We start from the raw sequence: 21,346 nt of genomic DNA on the forward strand, positions 1-21,346 counted from the left end.
TTACTTCTACTACTCTTATAGATTAGAATCTACTTTTGTCTTTCTGATATTGCTACTCCAGTAAAGTAATGGAACTTTTACCTTGATTTGAGAGCTCTCAAATGTGGATATACTTGTTTTTATTCATATATCCTGCTCTTTTCATCTGTAATACTTTTGCAGGCATACAGAGTACCACCTGAAGACTGGAAGAGATTAAGCTGTAGTCTGACTCTGATGTTTGGATTATAGGTTTCTATTGGGGATTGAATTATGCCCCCCACAAAAGACATGTTCAGGCCTCAAACCCTAGTCCTGTAGGTGTAAACCCATTTGTATGTAAGACCTTTGAAGATATTATTAGTTAAGATGTGCCCGTACTGAATGATGGTGGGCCTTAATCCAATACAGCTGAAGTTCTTGTAAGCAAAGGAAATTGGACATGGAAGGGAGGAAGCCATAGAGAGGAGCCAGAAGCTGGAAGTCACTGGGAAGTAAAGAGAAAGGAAAAGATGCTGCCATGTGCATTGCCTAGTGACGGAAAAGACAAAGACCAAAGGGTCACGGCAGCCAGTCTAAAACCCCGTAGTCTTCAGGGAAAAGTATCACTTTGCAGATGGCCTCAGTTTTGGATTTCTCCTAGTCTCAAAAGCATCAGCCAATAAACTGGATATAAACAGTTTTTGGTACTGAAAAGTGGGGTGTTGCTATTACAAATGTCAAGAATGTGGAAACAACTTTGGAATTGGATAATGGGTAGAGACTAGAATAATTGTGAGGCGTTTGATTGAAAAAGCCTATATTACTTTGGAGAGACTGTAGGTAGAAATATGAATGTTAAAGGTAGTTCCAGTGAAGGCTTAGAAGGAAATGATTGTGTTATTGGAAATTGGAGGAAAGGCATTCCTTTTTATAAAGTGGCAGAGAACTTGGCGAAATTGTGTCATTTGATGTTTGATAGTGATACTGCAAGCATGGATCTTTCCAATAGAAGGGCCTGCCTGACCCGGTGCTACAAAGGAGAATCATGTCTTTTAGTTTGAAGGTGATTTATTACAAGTGCACTTGGAAGGAACTGAAGGCAGTCTTCCCAAAACCAGTTCCAAGTGCTGAGAGATGGTGGGTCTTCACCCTAGTGTTCAGGGAGAGCATGGCTGCTGTACAAACTCTTGGAAGGGGTGGGGCTGCCACTCCATGAGCCAGGAATGCAAAGAAGTAAGTCACAGGTGACTCTCAGATGTTGAAATTTAATTGAGTTTGCCCTGCTGGGTTTGGGACTTGTTTGAGGCCCATGAACCCTGTTTTCCTTCCAATTTCTTCCTTCTGGAATGGGAAGGTTTATCCTATGTCTGTCCCTCCATTATCTATAATGAGCAAATAACTTGTTTTCTAGGTTTCATGGGTCCCTGAGACAGAGGAATTTTGCCTTGGGCCTGACCACACCCATAACTGATTTGATGAGACATTGTGCTTAGCATTGTTCTAAAATGGCTTAAGGCTTTGGGGATGTTTTGATGGAATGAAAGTATTTTGCTTTTGGGAAAAGATGTCTTTTGGGAGTCTGAAATGACAGACGGTTGGGGATTGAAACGTGTTCTTCACAAAAGGCATGTTCAGGTCCCAAACCCATTTGTCAATAGGATCTTTGAAGATATTATTAGTTATGGTGCACCCAGACTCAATGAGGATGAGTCTTAATCCACTGTGGCTGAAATCCTCATAAGCAAAGGAAATTGGATAAGGAAGGAGGAAGCCTCAGGGAGTAGCCAGAAGCTGGAAGTCAACAGGACTTGGAAGAGAAAAGAGAAGATGCTGGCATGTGACAGAAAAGCCAGCCCCAGAAGAGCATAGTATTCTGGGAGAAAGCATGGTTTTGCCAGCCCCTTGATTTTGGATTTTTCCTAGCCTCAAACCCATGAGCCAATAAGTTCCAGTTGTTTAAGCCAAACTATTGTATGGTCTTAGTTTTAGCAGCCGGGATACTTAAGCAGTTTTCTGCGTCATCTTTTGATTTCGTTATTTATATGTGATTGTTGGAAAATTCTACTCCTTTCCAAACAACACACTAGGCAAGCCTTTTGTGCAAGATTTCCTGGTGGCCGGAATAACACGCTGGGGCCACTGCATCCTGCCCAAAACCACCCATTCACCAGCTATATACATTCCATTCCTTAACAGGACACTAAAACCACTACTTACTTTTCCATTGGCTCAACACCATTCCCTCTCAATTCCCACCCCGACAGGCCCCAGGGTCCAGTCACCACTTGACCCATCAGCCAAACCCCTGTCCATTGTGACCAACTGACCCCCCTACCCCCCCAAAGGAAGGCATAAATACAATTCTCCTTTTGCCTCGGGTGGGCTGAAGCTTTAGTTCAGACCCCTACCATGCTGATAGCACTTTTCCTTTCCACCCTCACCATGCAGCTGCGTGAATAAACTTTCCTGCCAGAAATGACTGGTCTTCATTCCCTTTATGACTGCATGCTGAAATTTCTAACAGTGATATAAGTTTTCATTTACTTAAAGGGATTTCATATTTCTACTTAAAATAACATGTGCTATCATCAATTGTAACAAATGTTCCACATCAAGGCAAGGTATTGGTGGTGGGGTGGTATATGGGAGTACTGTATTTTATGCATGATTGTTCTGTAAACCCACAACTTCTCTAATATGGAAAAAAAAAAAAAAGAAAATTCATTCTCCTCCCATTAAACCAAAATTATTTCAAAAGTATAAAACCAGTAGTTTTTTTGTATATACTTAGACTCATGATAAAGCATTCTCTCTCACTAGTCACCACTTACATTAAGTTTTTTCTGTATAACAGTTCCTCAGATTAATCACACTAGATTAATCTTTCAGGAATTGTGAATAATGCTGCTGTGAACATTGGAGTGCAAATACCTGTTTGAGCACCTGCTTTCAATTCTTTCGAGTATATACCTAGTAGTGAGATTGCCGAGTCATATGGTGGTAGTTCTATACTTCGTTTCCTGAGGAACAGTCACTGGCAATGAATGAATGTTCTTATTTCTCTGCATCCTCACCAACACTTGCTGTTTTCCATTTTATAAATAAAATTGTCTGTTGTCTCACTGTCATTTTGATTTGCATTTCCCTCATGGGTAATGATGTTGAATATCTTTTTATGTGCTCTCTGGCCATTTGTATATCTTCTTTGGAAAGATCCCTGTTTTAGTCTTTTGCCTATTTTTAAATGGGGTTATTTGTCTTTTTGTTTTTAAGTTGAAGGATTTCTTTATATTTACTGGATATTAATTCTTTATCAGCTATGTTGTTTCCACATATTTTCTACCATTGTATAAGTTGTTTTACTTTCATGATAAAATCCTTTGAGGAACACAAGTTTTTGGTTTTGATGAGGTTGCAATTATCTATTTTCTCTTTTATTGCTTGTGCATTGGGTATAAAGCCTAAGAAACTATTGCCTAACACAAGGTTCTGCTTCCCTTAGTTTTCTTCTGAGTTTGGTGGCTCAAGCTCTTTTATTTAGGTTCTTGATCCATTTTGAGTTGATTTTTGTACAAGGTGTGAGGTAAGTATCCTCCCTCCTTTTTTTGCAAATGTAGATCAGTTTTCCCACCTCCGTTTGTTGAAGAGGCTGTTCTTTCCTAATTGAGTAGTCTTTGCTGTCTTGTCAAAAATCAGTTGGCCATAAATGTGAGGGTTGATTTCTGAGCTCTCAGTTCTTTCCCATTGGTCTGTATCTGTCCTTGTGCCAGTACCATGATGTCTGAAAACTGTGCCTTTGGAGTAAGTTTTGAGTTCAGTATGTGTAATGAGTCCTCCAATTTCATTCTTCTTTTTCAAGATGGCTTTAGCTGTTCGGGGCCCCTTACCCTTCCATATAAATTTGATGATTTGCTTTCCGTTTCTGCAAGACATTGTTGGAATTTTGATTGGGATTACATTGAATCTATAAATTTCTTTGCATGTTATTGACATCTTAATGATATTTAGTCTTCCAATCCATGAACACAGAATATCCTTACATTTATTTAGGTATTTAATTTCTTTTAGTAGTGTTTTGTAGTTTTCTGTGTATATGTCCTTTACATCCTTGGTTAGATTTGTTCCTAGATATTTGATTCTTTTAGTTGCTTTTGTGAGTGGAATTTTTTTCTTGATTTCTTTTTCTGATTGTTCATTGCTTGTATATAGAAAGGCTACTGATTTTGAGTGTTGATCTTATATCCCGCCACTTCGCTGAATTCATTTATTAGCTCTAGGAGCTTTGTTGCAGATTTTCAGGACTTTCTGTATATAGGACCATATTATCTACAAATATGGAGAATTTCACTTCTTCCTTTTCAACTTGGATACGTTTTGTTTCTTTTTCTTGCCTAACTGTTCTTGCTAGAATTTCTACCACAATGTTGAATAGCACTGGTGACAGTGGGCATCTTTGTCTTTTTCCTGATCTTAGAGGGGAAGCTTTCAGTCTTTCACCATTAAGTAGGATATTAGTTGTGGGCTTTTCATATATGCCCTTTATCATGTTCAGGAGGTTTCCTTCTATTCCTAATGTTCTAAGTGTTTTTTTTCAAGAAGGGTGCTGGATTTTATCAGATACCTTTTCTGCATCAATTGAGATGAACATTGGTGTTTTTCCCTTCATTCTGTTAGTGTGGTATATTACATTAATTGATTTTTATATGTTGAACCAGCCTTGCATACCAGAGATAAATTCCACTTGATCATGGTCTATAGTTCTTTTAAAATGCTGTTGAATTTGATTTGCTAGTATTTTGTTGAGGATTTTTAAATCTATATTCATTAGAGAAATTAGGCTGTATTTTTCTTTTCTTGTAGGATCTTTATCTGGCTTTGATATTAGGGTGATGATGGCTTCATAGAATGAGTTAGGTTGTATTCCCTTTTCTTCAATTTTTTTGGAAGATTTTGAGCAAGTTTGGTATTAATTCTGCTTGGAATGGTTGGTAGAATTCACTTGTGAAGCCTTCTGGTCTTGGACTTTTCTTTGTTGGGTTGTTTTTGATGACTGATTCAATCTCCTGTAATTGGTCCATTGAGGATTCTGTTTCTTCTAAATTCAGTTTGGTTGTTCGTGTGTTTCTAGGAATTTGTCCATTTCATCAAATTTGTCTAATGTGTTAGCATACAATTGTTTGTAGTATCCTCTTGTGATCCTTTGTATTTCTTTGGGTTCAATAGTCATGTCCCCCCTCTCATTTCTGATTTTATTTGTTTACATCTTCTCTCTTTTCTTTTTCAGTCTAGCTAAGTGTAGGCTGATTTTATTGATCTCAGTGGGCTCGTTGACTTTGGGTTTTGTTTATTCTCTCTGTTGTTTTTTTAATTTTCAATTTCTTTTATTTCTGCTCTAATCTTTGTGTTTTCCTTCTTTCTGCTTGCTTTGTGATTTGTTTGCTGTTTCTTTTTTAGTTCCTCCAGGAGGATTTTAGCTCTTTCTTCTTTTTTAATGTAGGCATTTAGGGCTATAAATTTCCTTCTCAGCACTCTTTGCTACATTCTATAAATTTTAGGTTTTTTTTTTTATTGTGAACTTTCACTTATATACGTAACAGTGATAACTTTCAAAGTATGATTTAACAAGTAGTTAGAGAGCCAATTTCAAAAACTGTTATGGGTTACAGTTCCACAATTTCAGTTATTTCCATTATTGTAAAATATAACATATATACAGAAAGGTGTTCACTTTCAAAGTACAGCTCAAAAGGTGTTATATCAATAATTTCAAAAATTGTTATGGGTTACAGTTCCACAGTTTCAGTTCTTTCCTTATTGTGAAATATGGGATATATACAGAAAGGTGATAGCTTTCAAAGCACAACTCAGTAACTAGCTGTAGAACAAGTTTCAGAGCATGTTATTGGTTACAGTTCCACCATTTCAGTTATTTCCTTCTAGCTATTCTAATACCCTAGCATCTAAAAATATATATGTAAATATTTATAGAAAGTTTCAGTATTCATAATACTTTGTTAAATCCTATCTTGTCTGTTGCTACCCCTTCCTCTTGTTTAATCACTTTCTCGATCTTCAGGGGTGTCTAAGCAGTGACCACCCTAGTTTGTTCATACTGAAAGGGGGTGTCGACACTACATGGAAGAGGGTTGCATCTGCTTGTTGTGCTTAAAGAGGCTGTTACCTCTGGGTTTTAGGATTTGTCTGGCATAGAAACACTCTGGTGGATTCACTAAAACTTAGTGAATGAATCTTTTACAGAATCTCAGATAGGGACCTAGGTATTTCGGAACTACTGTTCGTAAGGGCAAGACAGTATGTTGCAATTTATTGAGACTTGTTTTGTGTCCAAATGTATGGGCTACCCTGTAGAATGATCCATGTACTCAAGAAGAATGTGTGTTCTGTTTTTGTTGGATGAGATGTTCTATATATGTCTGTTAGGTTTAGTTGGTTTAGAGTATCATTCAGTTCTTATATTGATTTTCCAACTAGATGTTCTGTCCGTTACTGAGAGTGGTACGTTAAAGTCTCCTACTATTAATGTAGTGCTGTCAGTTTCTCCTTTCAAATTTGTCAGTATTTGCTTCATATAGTTTGGGGCTCTGCTGTTAGGTGCATACATATTTATAATTGTTACATCTTCCTCTTGAATTGTCCCCTTTATCAATATGTAATGATCATCTTTGTCCCTCATAACTGCTTTTGACCTGAAGTCTATTTTATCCAATACTAGTATAGCTACCCTTGCTCTAGTACTGGTGTGCAGGGAAACTGAGGCACAGGAAGGTTGTGTGATTTGCCTGTGATCACAAAGCTATTTCATAGAAGGCCAGGACTAGAACTTCCCAGATCTTAGAACTCTCATTCTAATGTATTGTATACTGATGATTGCCCTATCATTCATCTTTGTTTATCCATGCATGTATTTATCATTCACCCATGCATCTGATTACCATGCTTTTGTTTTTCTCTGTAGTGTCCATTAACATTTGACTGTATTCCCAAAGAGTATAGAAAGGCATTTTAGTGTATAGGCATGCCATTGGGCATTTAGCATTCTGTCACATGGCCTTTTGTATTCCATGTTAGTAGAAAACCTGGCTCACTGTGAAGTAAATATATGATGCTGAGTATATAAATAAGGTGCTTATATGCATCATGTTCTGCCTATTCCCCATACCTTTTATTTATTCACTAGAATACAATTTGTGCTAGTTGACTTGTTTTTAGGCAGAATTTGGATTGTACAACTTACTACGAAAAGTTTAAATGCTTTGAATTTCTCTTTCCTTGGCAATCCATTTTTTATCAACCACTGGTCATATGTTAATACTTCGAGGCCCACCAGTGTTCTGTATCCATGTACTACTTTTTGTTCAAGGCTAAGACAGTTCATCCTTTCATTAATCATTTACTGAGTATCTTACAAAGTGTCAGGTGTTATGTAAGACATTGCGCATACTGGAATGAACAAAATAATCCCTACTGTTAAGGAGTTTATTGTTCTTAAAAATAGTAGTATAACATGAGAAGTGCTGTGTGATATAGAGGTTCAGAGGATAACCCCTAACCTTGGAGTGGGGTATGCCCCCTTCTGCTACTTTGGGATAAAGTGCTTCTGGCATAGGAACTTTGTGAAACATTTCTGGAGAAGAAAGAGCTTGGCCTGCAACTGATTTGTTTGGCTGGAAGATTAGCATGCAAATGGTGAGAGATGAGACTGAAAAGGTAAGTGGTAACAAATCATGAAGGGCTTTCTAACCATGCTAAGGGGTTTGAACTTTATCCTAAAGGCAGTGGGAAGTTGTTGAATATCGTTAAGAACAGGGAGTGACATGGTCAGATTTGTGCTTTGAAAATATTCTGGCTCCAATGCAGATATATCAGTGTAATTATATACAATCTTAGGTTATTATGAAGGTTGTGAAGGCCCATTATTGGCCAAACTCTATTTCCATACACCAGTGGTCTTCAACCCTATCAGGCCCAGTGCCCATTTTTTAAACTAATGTTTCATAGTATCCCTTGACTTTCATGAAATGACTTCTTTGGTAATATAATATGTTTACACACATAATTTGACAAAATGCAGTACATTGCCCTATCTGTAATATAAAGAAGAAATAAAAGGAAAGTGACTATAGAAAGAACATTTTGATATTTTGTATGCTTGGGCATCACTACTCTAGAACCTTGCTACTCAAGATGTGGTCCGTGGGTCATGACTCCCAGGGGTATATGTCTCCCTAGCAACGAGGGACAGGATTCCTAGGGATGAGCCTGGCCCTGACATTGTGAGATTAAGAATGCCTTCTTGACCAAAAGGGGGAAAAGAAATGAAACAAAAATAAAGTTTCAGTAACTGAGAGATCTCAAATAGAGTTGAGAGGTCAATCTAGAGGTTATTCTTATGCATTATATAGATATTCCTTTTTAGTTTCTAGTGTGTTAAAATAGAAGGAAATACTTGTATCTATTGAATGGTAATCCAATAGACTTGATTCTTGATGATAAGTATATAAACTGTATAGCTGTTGTCATGTGACCATGTGATAGTGAAAACCTGGTGACTGACACTCCCTTTACCCAGTGTATGGGCAGATGAGTAATAAAATAATGACAAAAAATATATTAGTAATGGGGGTGTAAAGGGTATAGAATGGTTTGGATGTTCGTTTTTATTTTTTTTCTTTATTTTGGAGTAATAAAAATGTTTTAAAATTGATTGTGGCTATGAATGCACAACTGTATGATATTTGAGCCATTGATTGTATACTTTGGATGGATTATATGGTATGTGAGTATATCTCAATTAAAATGCATTTAAAAGAAAAGATGTGGTCTGTAGACTGATAGCATTAGTAGTATCACGTCAGAGCTTATTGTGTGAGCTCTCAGACCCTGCTCCAAACCTACTAAATCCTAATCTGCATTTTAACTAGATCTTCAGATGATTTGTGTGCATATTCAAGTTTGGGAAGCACTAACTTTTAGACCACATAATGAAATAGTGGAATGGTTGCACTTGTTTATGAATCACTGTGATAACTACAAATGCACACTGATACAGTTACATGTATTGACAATTCAGGTGCCAGGAAATGCTAATGATGTGATTTTTTTGAGACAACATTTAGTGAAATTTCAAACAAAGCATGTGTAGTCATCCCTTAATTACATATTACTTGCTTCTCTGTGAATTCAACGTATGTCAAAACTGTGGGAGAGTGCTTTGTGCTTACATGTAATATGGAATTTATTTCTAGGTTCACTTAATTATTAACAGGTTTTCAGCTGTGTGAATGTCTTGTAGGATATTCAAAAGCTGTGTAGGATAATTCTTTGTAGTGCAGAACTAGCCCTAGCATTGTAAGATATTAGCGTCCCTGGCTCCTGTCCAATGAACAGCCAGTAGTATCTTCTGGTCACTTTGACAACCACCCCCAATAAGGGCTCCCACAAATTTCCAAAATGCCCCTTGGAGCATTGAAAACTACTGCCATAAACTCACACATGACATGAGATGAGTGATCTGAACATTTGGAATAGGTATTTTTGGCTGTGAGGCCTTTTGTTGTGTTGGTATGAATCCACCTGGACTATTAATGCAGTTCCAAATGCTATCAGCCAGAAGGCTTTTTCAGACTACATCCCTCCTTACCCCTTAAACCCTGAGACTTAGATATGAATAACCTGAGGGTCATTGCCTTAACAAATATTACTGTCATGTCTCCCAGGGAAATTGGGTGGAAAAAAGATTGAAAACCTATCTAGTGAGTATTCAGGTTCTATCAGCTCACTTTCTAAGCCATCAAAATTGGCTGTAGCAATCATAACAACCTTATACTTGAAATTACTTTATGTTAATAAAGTTGAAGACTGTTACGAATTGGTGACCCACCAGCCATAGACTATTTCGCTTGGCACTAAGTATGTGAAAAATATTATTAAATATGAGTGCTTGGAAAGAGAAGAATATATCGCAGCACTTGAACGGGTACATAAAATAAGCTTTCACTGAGACTCAGCTTGCTAACTGGGGGTAAATTCTACCTACCGACCCAACAATCGGAAATGACCAAATTATGGAAGAGATTTTTGTGACAAATTACACACTGGTCAAATTTGCCAAGGTTAAGTAAGTTTGTAAGAGAAGCTAAAAGAATGCATATAGTAATCACAGAGTCAAAGGAGGTGAGATTAATAAGCATGAGGGGAAATCACCACCAAGAAGTAATCAGGTAATAGAGAAAGAAATGCATAAATTTGTTTCCCAGATGTTATTTACTAGGAACAGAAGGGTAAAGCAATAGGAGATAATTGAGAAATGGTAATACGGAATAAGATTCAACATAAGGGAACTAAATATTTATATAATGATAAAGCATAAAGCATAAAAGATTGAGGGGGTACTCTATTAAATTTGGGTTTTACGATTTATAAAAATGTTTTAATATAGTATATTTAAATATTAACTGTCTCTACTTATGTCTGACTCAAGGACAGACGTAAGTCTTATAATTTTGTTCATTGTTTCAAGAATTACTTTCTTATGAGGATCAGCTATTAATGAAAATGTGGTTAAGAGTTTTGATCTGTTTTGTGTTTAAGAATACTGTGAAGTTAAGATCCTAAAGATTATTGGTACAGATATTACAACACAGTATATAATACCAAACTTAGTGAATCTCAGATTCTATTCAGTGGGCCAATAAAGAATAGGTTTTTATACTCTGTTGGTGATTTCCTGTCGGTTAGCCACACAAATTGAAGTAGTCATATTTTTTAGACAATTTAATAAATCACTATTTCCTTTCACTGAAGAGAAATGATTGAATGTCCCCATTATAAGGATAATGATTAAAATGGATTTATATACCTTATTTCTTCTTCTTTTATAGGTTTTAAAACGACCAGAATATTTTGGGAAGTTTGGTAAAATACATAAAGTTGTCATCAATAATAGCACATCATATGCAGGCTCACAGGTAACTAATTATAGGGATTTTTGCCTTTCCTCCTTATGGTCTGTGCTTGACCTGGTCTGTTCAAAAGGAAAACTTGCAGTCTGTGATTAGAAAGCTTGAGGGTCACCGACCTAAGCTGTGTAGTGCCCTGTGTTGGTGGGATGGGAGAATTATTAGTGCTTATTTGACTCTTTCTAGGACTTAACAGTGCGTTGATAGTAATAAAAGGGAAATAGTAATACAAAGATTTAGTGACTGGGTGAAGGGGGGGGGAGTTGAATCTGTTACCAGGCCTTGTAATAATTAGACAGTGATTTCTAATCAGTAATAATTTCACATATTGAAAACTTAATAGAGTGTCTTCATTATGCTGGTATTAGCAGATAGAATACTCTTGCAAATTGTGTTTTTTTGGGGAGAACATAATTTGATACAATGTCTTCAAATCTTAACCTTTAACTTTAGAATTTCAACTTTTTTTCTTGTAACCTTGACAAGCCTGTTAAATGATTTAAAAAAAATAAATAAATGCCAAGCCAAAGATGAAATTTTATTCATATGTTTTATAGTTTGCTTAAAATCAGATAAAATTCATTGTGTGATTGCTTTTAAACAAACTATTATACTGTTTAATAAAAACTATTACTATCTCTAATTATTATTATTAATGATACTAGTGGTAGTTTACTAGTAAAGGCCTTTGGAATGCCCTAGGCAGATTGCTAGAGAAGTTTTTTTTTTTTTTTTTAATGTAGAATTTGTGTCATCTGAAGCTAATAACAGTGGGATGGGATGTTTTCACTTTAGGGTCCAAGTGCCAGTGCTTATGTAACCTATATCCGGTCAGAAGATGCTCTAAGAGCCATACAGTGTGTCAACAATGTGGTGGTAGATGGCAGAACACTTAAGGTAACGTGGTCCTCTTGATTTTTTTCCGGGGGGAGAGGGATAAGATGTAGTAAACAGAGGTGAGCCTAGCATTTATATATTAAATTTGAAGGTAATCTATTTGAAGATAGTCTATTGGAAGAAAGATAGCATAATTAAAAACAGAATTTGCCTTTTTAAGTGCCCTAACCACTTGTAATGTGGAACAGATTTTGTCTGTCTCCTTGAGTGATTTCTAGGAAGAAAGACTAAGATGTTATCCTTAGTTCCAAATGAATGTTACGTTTAATAAATTCTAGTAATAGTTCAGGTCTCTGGTATCCATAGACATACCTCTTGTTTTATTGTGTCTGTGCCTCATTTTAAGTGAAATAAAAACACTAAATGTAGAAATTCTAATTGTGGTGTCAGTTCACATTTTGAGTCCTTTTTTCCCCCCCTTCCTCTTCTTGCAGGCGTCTCTAGGTACAACAAAATACTGCAGTTACTTCTTGAAGAATATGCAGTGTCCAAAACCTGACTGCATGTATCTACATGAACTGGGGGATGAGGCAGCCAGCTTCACAAAAGAGGAAATGCAGGTAGTAAAGTAATGTGAATTATCAACTTTGCAGAAAAGGGAGTACTTTGTCATCATAAGTTAAAATTGCAAAAGCAAAAACTAGGATTTTGTGTTTTTTTAAACTGGTATTACTTTAAAGTAGAGTTTTCCAACAAACTGTTCCATGGAATGCCAGTCTGCAGGATATCATTATAATAAAAAGGTTCTGTGGTCAACTAAGTTTGAAAATGCTAGGTTCAGTGAAGATGAAAAGGTTTTTTTGTTGCACAACTTCTCAGAGTCTTTAATATGTTAATACATATACAAGAAGGGAATGTGTAGTACCCAGTACAACTACAACTTTTAATCAACCATTGAAAATGCTTTGGGAAATGCTACTTTAAGGAAAATGTCAGGAAAATGAAAGCTAAGTGGATACTATAATTATTTTGTTGAGTATTTGCCTGATCTCTACTCTTTACAGAGCATGCTAGAAAAAAAAAGTTTATCAAATGATGCATATAAATTTACTTTATTTGTTAAAAATTATTTTCTCCATTAAAGTATCCACTGAGTCAGTATCCTGTGGGGTGAATTAAAGGCTACATGTCCTATGTTCTTTTTTACATTTCCTCTTTTCCTGTCTCCTTTCAATTTGTAGTATAAACATGCCTTTACAAGTAAAAATGTTGACCATTTGGCATATTAAATGAGGATTATACCAAAGCACAATGTTGCACTTCCCTATTATAGATGAGGACTTCCGATTGTTGCTATGGACTATTGCAAATGAGCAGGAATACTTCTCATTTAGAAGGTGGGGGCGTTCAATGCTACCTTTCATTCTCCAGGTCAAACTAGGGAGAGTTTGGTAGGGGCTCCTTTAAAAACAGATTGTTGAATAAAATGGAATATTACCTTTTTTTTGACTTGGAGTTACTACAGATTAAATTCCATTATAATAAATACGGTATTAGTCTTTATGATCCAGAAACTGTTAGAACCATTTCAAACTGAATTTTGACTAGTGGAAAAGATGTTGTACTCAAAGTAGAATTACAGTGAAAATATGTGTCTATCAAAGGATCTTCCAGCTCCACTTGATGTCATTTTAAGCATTAATGAAAAAAGAAAAGGATAGACAGTCCCTTGGAACTTACTTGTAAGGGAATTTAACCTGTCTCTTATGAACTGCCCCTGTAGAATCATTTGAATATAAGTTTGAGCTTCTTTGTGGCTAACAAAAGCCATGATATCTCCTGGATTATTGATTGCAAAAAGAGTTTTTGAAGCTTTTTGTGTTTTAAAGATGTAAAATCCACATCTAAATTTATTTTTTCTTAATAATTTAAAATTCATTTGTGAATTCATCTGGCTCTTTACTTGATTTAAAATTACTTTGAAAAGGGGTTTCTTTGTTAAAACATGTCTTCAATGTAGAAAAGAAATTTGAATAAATTATGTCATGGCAAAAATCCGAAGATCTTTCCTTGTTACTGTATAACTCAAAATTTTTTTACCATATGAAATATTTATAGGTCTAATTGAAACAGACAAGGGGCCTTGGGCCTCAGAACAGGGAACAATGCATTATGCAGTATGTTTGATGAAATTATGCTCAATTGCTATTACCCTTGCTTGTTTTGTTCTGTTTTGGTTTTGGTCTAACATCTATTTAGACCATACTTCTAAGTAATTAGCATCCCCGAAGGTAGGTAAAAATGTTTTAATCGTTGTCATTCCAGACCTGATATTCAAGCAGATAGTAAAAAGTTATTCAAAATAATTTCATTATAATTTAGTTTTGTATGTGACTGCTTTTTACAATCTTTGCCTAATTTTTCCCATAACGTTTGTAACATTGCCTTCTGATATAGAGATACCCAAGTACAGTAAATATACCATCCTCTCTTGTCTAAAGCAGGGCAAATTCTCTGTAAAGGTTCAATCAGTAAATATTTTAGGCTTCTGGGCTATCTGGTCTCTGTTGCAGCTACTCAGCTCTGCATGAATGAACGAGGCTGGGTTTCAGTAAAAGTTTATTTACGGTAGCAGGTGGCCAGGTAGATTTGGATCCAGATAGATTTGGATAATGGACTGTAAATCACTGACCTAGGTCTAGAGTTTCAAATATTTAACATTGTTTTATTTTATTCTTGGTAAGAACAGAGAAAAGGAGAAGGTAAAAATAAATTAATGAGATTTGTCCTTAGTGTCAGGATAATGAAAAGTATAGGAAAAATGCTTCATCTCTGTGTTACTTGCAGTGTTAATTTCTGAATAAAATATTGATTGAGTGACTGATTTTCAGTAGTCTTCCAAAAGTTCAATAATGGCCTGTTGGCACAAGGCTTAATTCTTATATGAAAGATGGGGAAGTAGGTTTAAATTGGACCTCATAATATTTTGAGCTAATGAAACTGTTCTCTCTTAATATGCTTTTCTGTATAATAAAGTGGTTTCTAATTGATGCAATGCCTTAATTTAATTAATGGAAAAAATAGCATGTAATTTTGTTGGAAGAACTTTCATTGGTCTAGAAGAAGTTTTGTGACATCATCCTCACAAATTTCTCTGACCGAAAGAACAAAACCTTATTATATGTTTTATTTAAGTTATCTTTAATAATTCAGGAAGTAATGCAGTATTTTATACTAGCTATTTTGTGAATCCCACTGCAGTTTTAATTTCTTCTTTCCTTAGGCGGGTAAACACCAAGAATATGAACAGAAGCTACTTCAAGAGTTATATAAATTAAATCCTAATTTTCTCCAGCTGTCTACGGGTTCAGTTGATAAGAATAAGAATAAAGTGACACCACTGCAGAGGTATGATACGTAAGTACTGATCTTAGTGTGGTCAAACTTCTTAACCCCCTGTCTGTCAGTCTTCTCTTTTCAATCTACATCTTTTTCAGGCAGAATCCTTCCTGACAGGGTCTACCATACAAGGTCCTTTTCAAGCAGAATTGTTTAGCTATGTAGGAAATCTTTTTGAGTCACAATTCATGGGTTTGAATATTCACTGTCCCCTGCTCCCTGGTAACAATTCAGGCTATCCTCCTGATGGCTTCACTTTTTCCAGTCGTTTCCAGACTGTCGTGAGCCCAAGCAACACCCATCTTGTTTAAAGGAAATTAAGGGATGTTAGGTGTTCAAATGCTATGTTCACCTAATTGAGGTTCCCCCTTGATACAATGAGGGGGGAAATACTGTAAAAGGGAGAGTGGGAATTATCTGAAGTACTGTATGTCAGAGACATAAATATTCAAGGATGTCTAGTCCCAGAAATTACTAAAGTTTTATATTCTGTTACTGAGGAGGTTATCTCATATTCAGAATCTTATTCATTTTAGGAGACACGTCATCCCCTATCCTCCACCCCCCAACCATGGTTCCAGGGAGACCTATGTTCTTTCAGTGTTTAAACAAATAAATAGTCTGTAGTTTATGAAAATAATCATTTTGGGGTTGAACTCTATCCTGAATGTACCTTAAGTCTGATGCTTTAAGACGTTTGTTCTGTTTTTTTAATTTGATAAGTTTAACCTTTATAAAAGTGAATTTATTTAAAAAGCTGTAATTAATTTAGGTGTGCTGATTATCTTCTTTTTAATTCCAAAATTAAATGTGTTTAAGTGGTGCTTTAATGTCTGGATGGTAATATTATAGCTCAGTGTCTGTTTAGCACTAAAGTAATGTAAGAGCTATGTTTCAGACAGCCATGTGCTTAATAATAAATCCATGGATTATTGTCGTAGTTGGTTTCTTCAAAAACATATTCTTGAGTTTCAATTTTTGAAGTCCTTGTTAAGTTTATTTCCTTTGATAGTAAAGATTATTTAAGTTAAAGACTTTAAATTTAAATATTGATTTATTTTTATATATCACATATATATATATACAAATATATACCTGTGTGCACATATATATAAATATAAATATATATGAGAAGCCATAAAGCAAAACAAAGTTGCTATATAGTAAAATATGTGAAATTTGTATCTAGTGGAATAAAAGGAATAAAAGCTAAGTACAAATAAAGATATTTCTGGGTTGACAGCTTTGACCTTTTCCTTGGATCTTTGTATTACCCTTTCCTACCCCTGCTTGTTTATTTTTATGATAAACCATATACTATTATTTATCTAATATTGGTTGACAACTTTATAGTGCTTGATATTAGAATGTGCTTTTAGCACATACACATCATTGTTCTCATTTTTAAAATGTTATTCTAATTTCAAGCTATTTTTTGGGTTCATAGTGAGCCTTGAGAGAATGCAGAGCAGAAATTTAAACTTAAGATTATCCTTTGAGATAACATTTATTATTTTCTAAATGTAAAACTTATACATTTTCATTGAAATAAATTCAAATTCACAAAAGCATACAGAAGAAAATAAATATTGTGTGATCTTAATACCCAGAGGTTTTCACTGAAAGTAATTAGATGTATTTTCTTTGTAGTCTTTTTCTTTCCTGTGAATGTATATACACACAAAATACATTTATTTGTTACATTTTAATACCTACTATACATTATTATGAATGTTTTCCCATGCCATAAAGAAAATTTTTAATGGCTACCTAGTATTCCATTGTATGTGATTATTTCAAATTTATTAACCCAATCTCCTGTTGTATAATATTATTTTTACTCCAGGGTTCTTATAAATAGCACTATGAGAACATTTTTTTCATATAAACTTTTGTTATAACATTGTTCCAAGAAATAGAACTACTGGGTCAGAGAGTATGAGAGTACCTATTTCCTTGGATTGGATATTTTTTCTTCTCCTACATATTTGCCATTTTATAGACAGAAATGCTGTCTCATATGAGTTTGTATTAGTTTGATTAGTAGAGTGAAATTTTCGGTCTCCCATGTTTTATTTGTATGTTTTTCTTTCTATTTTTTAAGATTTTCTTTGTGTTAAGGATATTATGCCTATCATAAATGTTGCAGATATTTTCTCATTTCATCTTTGTGTTTTAATTTTGTAAGTGGTATATTTTTACTTGAAAAACTGAAGTTTTCAGTTTTTATGTGGTTAAAAGTATGGTTTTGTTTTATGTTTTTGGGGTGGTATATGATTGTTTGGTTTTTTTCTTAAGTGTTTAATACATTTAGATTTTTGAAGCTTTTGTGTGAGGTTTAAAAATCTAACTTTCCTCAGTTGGTCAACTAATTGTATTTTGAAATACATTGAATTTATTAATCAATTTTGGAAGAACTGATATTCTACAACATTGAGTCCTTCCAATTTAAGTCTTCTTACCTCTTGGGAAAGATTTTTTTTTGTCTTTTTCCTGTTTTATAGTCTTGGATCACCCACTGTTATCTCTTCCTCTTATCCCTGGGCTAAAAATTAGAGAAGAAAAGTGTTATTCCTTGCTATTCCTAATGTATTGTTTTTTTTTTCCTTTGATCCAGAAATGAATATTGGGATCTATCAAGTTTCTGTTCAGCATTTATAACAAACACTTAGCTTTTCTTTATTTTTTTTTAATTTTTTTATTTTTTTTGTGATCAGTTACTAATGGATTTTCTTAACATTTTATTGACTGTTGTATTAGAAAGTATAGTCCTAGGTAATCCAGAGAGCACATTCATAACTGTTTTGGTAATGGAAGAGGAGTGTCCTAGGAACCACATGTTGTAGAGGGAAAAAAAGAAAAGGGAAGATTTAAAACAAGTGAACTAATAATTTCTCCCCAAACCAGTGCTACTCTACCTCAGCTGGGACCAAATAAATTTTGATATGGATATCTGTGCTTTGCATAAGTACATGATACAGGAAGGTTTTTTGGTTGTTTTTTTGTTTGTTTGTTTAATGCAGGTTCCTGAAGTCTATTGAACGACAGTAGATGGGTAGGCATAAAAAGCCAGTAGGTGATAGGAATGAATTTGTAGATAAGAATTCTTCCCACAGTGGGGGGGCAGGGGGAGTCTTGCTAAGTTAGAAAGATGAGCATTTACCCTTTCCATGGTGCTACTGAAGAGAGATAAAGTTGAGGATTAAACCTTAGGAAAAAAGAACTTCAAAGAAGAGTTCCTTTATCTCTTTTCTTGGCATTCTTATGTAGCAAGTGTCAGTTTTACAAGAAGGATTACACCAAGTGAAGACTGTGAAAGAAATAGTAGCTAAGTAGGCTGCTGTGCCCAGAATAGTGAACAGGCCTAGTTACAGGAATTGGGGGCAGATCACTCAAAGTAAGTGGTTATGACTCATTATTGTGGTTTAGTCAAACAAATCACCATTGAAGGAAAGGAGACTTCCGACTTTAGACTTAAGTGAAGGGAGGGTAGAACAAAAACCTGGGATCGTCTGTGTTTATATAATCTTCTGTGTGGGTAGATATCATTGTTACCTTACTACAGGTAAGAAAACTAAGTCTCGGAGAGTTTGAAAAATTTATCAGGATCCCACACAAATAAATGGCAGACCAGATTCTGACCAAGTCTCTAATGCTTTAAAGCGCAAGCTCATTTTACTCATACTTCCACTCTCCCATGATTTAGTCTAGAAGAGGTGACATAGGAAATTCTTCTGAAAAACTCTTAGGACAAAGAAGTCTTTAATAGGAATCAAACAAATGCAATTAAATGAAACTATGCCATAAATAAATGTAGTTTTGCCTGAAGATCTTTGGAGCTTATCACCTCAGAATAATTATAAGATAAATATAGTGGACAGTCTGTAAATTTCAAGGGATTGATGGTATTTTGAGCAAAATCTTCCTTAAACCACAGATTGGTGACAGTAGAAAATGAGATAAAGATGAAAAACTTCTGTAAGAATCTGTTGATTTTTATTATTTATTGCACTAATAGAAAATGCAAATCTTTAAAAAATATGACTTACTGAAAATCAAGTATAAGCTCTGACCGATTCTCTAGGAATAGTCAGAGTACCTTGTTTTTTCAGCAGAATCAGAATGGTCGCTGCATGAATTCTCTTCTTCTACCCTGTCATTATTTGGTAAACCCCTGAGATTCAGGAAAAGTATGTTCCAGAGACTTGTAGAACATAGTCTCAAGCTGAACTTGGTAAGTCTTGGGTTGGCTTCAGGATATCTGTGAACTCTCTGAAATTGTGTGTGAAATTTTCTGTTTGTGCACATTTTTCTGGAGAGAGGATCCATGACTTATAAGGCATTGGTATAGAGGAATCTGGTCTGCTGATACCCACAGGTAGACTGGAAATGAATTCAGCAGTGGTTATAAAACAGTAATTCTTAAAGTAAGGACAAGTGCCATGAGAGGTGGCCTACATTTTGTAAAATGAATCCCCAGAAAGGCATTTCCTTTTTTATCAGTGGATGAATGACTTGCAGTTCCTTGATTTTATTTTTGCATAAAGTGGAGGGCTACTTACTAAGAAACTAAATAGGTGTCTTAGTTTGACAGGCTTCTCTCACAAATACCACACAATGAGGTTGGTTTAAACAATGGGAATTTATTGGTTCATGATTTTAAGGTGAAAAGGAATACAAAATCAAGATACTGGCAAGGCTTGCTTTCTCCCCCAAAATCTGTAGTGGTCTGGTGCTGGCTGCCAGCAGTCCTTGGGATTTGCTGGCCGATGTCTGCCTCCCATCACATGGCAATGTCCTCTTCTTTCTCTTCTGGTTTCTAGTGACTTCCTATTTCCCCCTGTGACCTTCTCTTTATAAGACCTCCAGTAGTATGGATTAAGACCCACTTTCATTCAGATGGGCCACATCTTAACTAAAAATAACATCTTCAAGGAGTTTTATTTATAGTGGGTTCACCACAGGAATGTGAATTAAGATTAAGAACATGTGTTTATTGGGGTAAATAATTCAACCTACCACAGCAGATGAGTTATTAATGCTTGCTAAAATTTGACATTTATATTAAAATTAGTGAATTCTAAGATTTTTCTGAGGTTTCTTTCCCTAATTCTCTTTAAGAAGTTTCCTTCCCATTTTGTTGGGATATATACATATATTTATTTGGATATACATGTGCACAGTGGAAAACTAATAAGTGACTTAGGGTATTTTTCCCCATACAAGAAGAATATTGTCAAAAAAGATATAGAGTCATTGGTCTAAAGGATTTGTTCCAAAGGATGGAGTGAATGAGTGTGGGGGAGGGACTGTTAAGAGATAGGGTTGTTGGTACCCTTATTTCCTAGAATAGAGGAAAAGGCATCCTTTCAACATGAACAAGTTAGGGTGGTCACTCCCTAGACATCCCTGAAGATTAGGAAAGTTATTAAACTAGAGGAAGGGGTAGCAACAGACAAGATGGAATTTAACAAAGGATTATGAATAATGAGTCTCTATAATTTTCTTTTTCGTAGTTGCTAGAGTATTAGAATAGCTAGAAGGGAAGAATTGAAATGGTGGAACTGTAACCCATAACATTCTTTGAAATTTGCCCTATAGCTATTTGTTAAATTGTAATTTGAAAGTTACCACCTTTCTGTATATATTTTACATTTCACAATAAGGAAATAACTGTGGTACTGTAACTCATAACATTTTTGGAAATTCCTATATAGCTACTTGTTAAATCGTACTTTGAAAATTATTTTCTTTTTGCATGTATGTTATATTTCACAATAAGGAAATAACTGAAGCTGTGGAACTGTAACCCATAACATTCTTTGAAATTTGCTAACTACTTGTTAAATTGCACTTGGAAAATTATCACTTCTATGTATATATGTTATATTCCATAATAAAACATGATTTAAAAAAAAAGGCACATCAAATTAGCAATTGTATATCTAAATTCAATTTAAATATATGGTATCTTTTAAAAAGTTAAACTCTTACTGAAACACAAAATTAAAATTAATAAATGAAAACTTTGCTCACTGTTTTTCAAAGATTGTCACATCCTGTGATGTGTTTAGTATAGTGGAAGTCCATCTTTCAACTTTGATATTAATAATTTATTCTTTGTGCTGCCTGTTTGTTAAATCAAAACGTTTTGTTTTCATTCATGTTAA

General features: G+C 34.9%; 1 protein-coding gene across 1 annotated transcript in view; it reads left to right on the forward strand.

Annotated features, from left to right (window-relative positions):
• Positions 1–21,346, forward strand: part of CNOT4 (CCR4-NOT transcription complex subunit 4) — a 186,300-nt gene that overhangs the window by 126,960 nt on the left and 37,994 nt on the right. Inside the window, 4 exon segments of the mRNA XM_037836099.1 lie at positions 10,863–10,949; positions 11,736–11,837; positions 12,272–12,397; positions 15,061–15,185. Of these exon segments, the coding sequence (XP_037692027.1) occupies positions 10,863–10,949; positions 11,736–11,837; positions 12,272–12,397; positions 15,061–15,185 (440 nt within the window).

Source organism: Choloepus didactylus, chromosome 5 (assembly GCF_015220235.1).
Source record: "Choloepus didactylus isolate mChoDid1 chromosome 5, mChoDid1.pri, whole genome shotgun sequence".
Classification (NCBI taxonomy): Eukaryota; Metazoa; Chordata; class Mammalia; order Pilosa; family Megalonychidae; genus Choloepus; species Choloepus didactylus.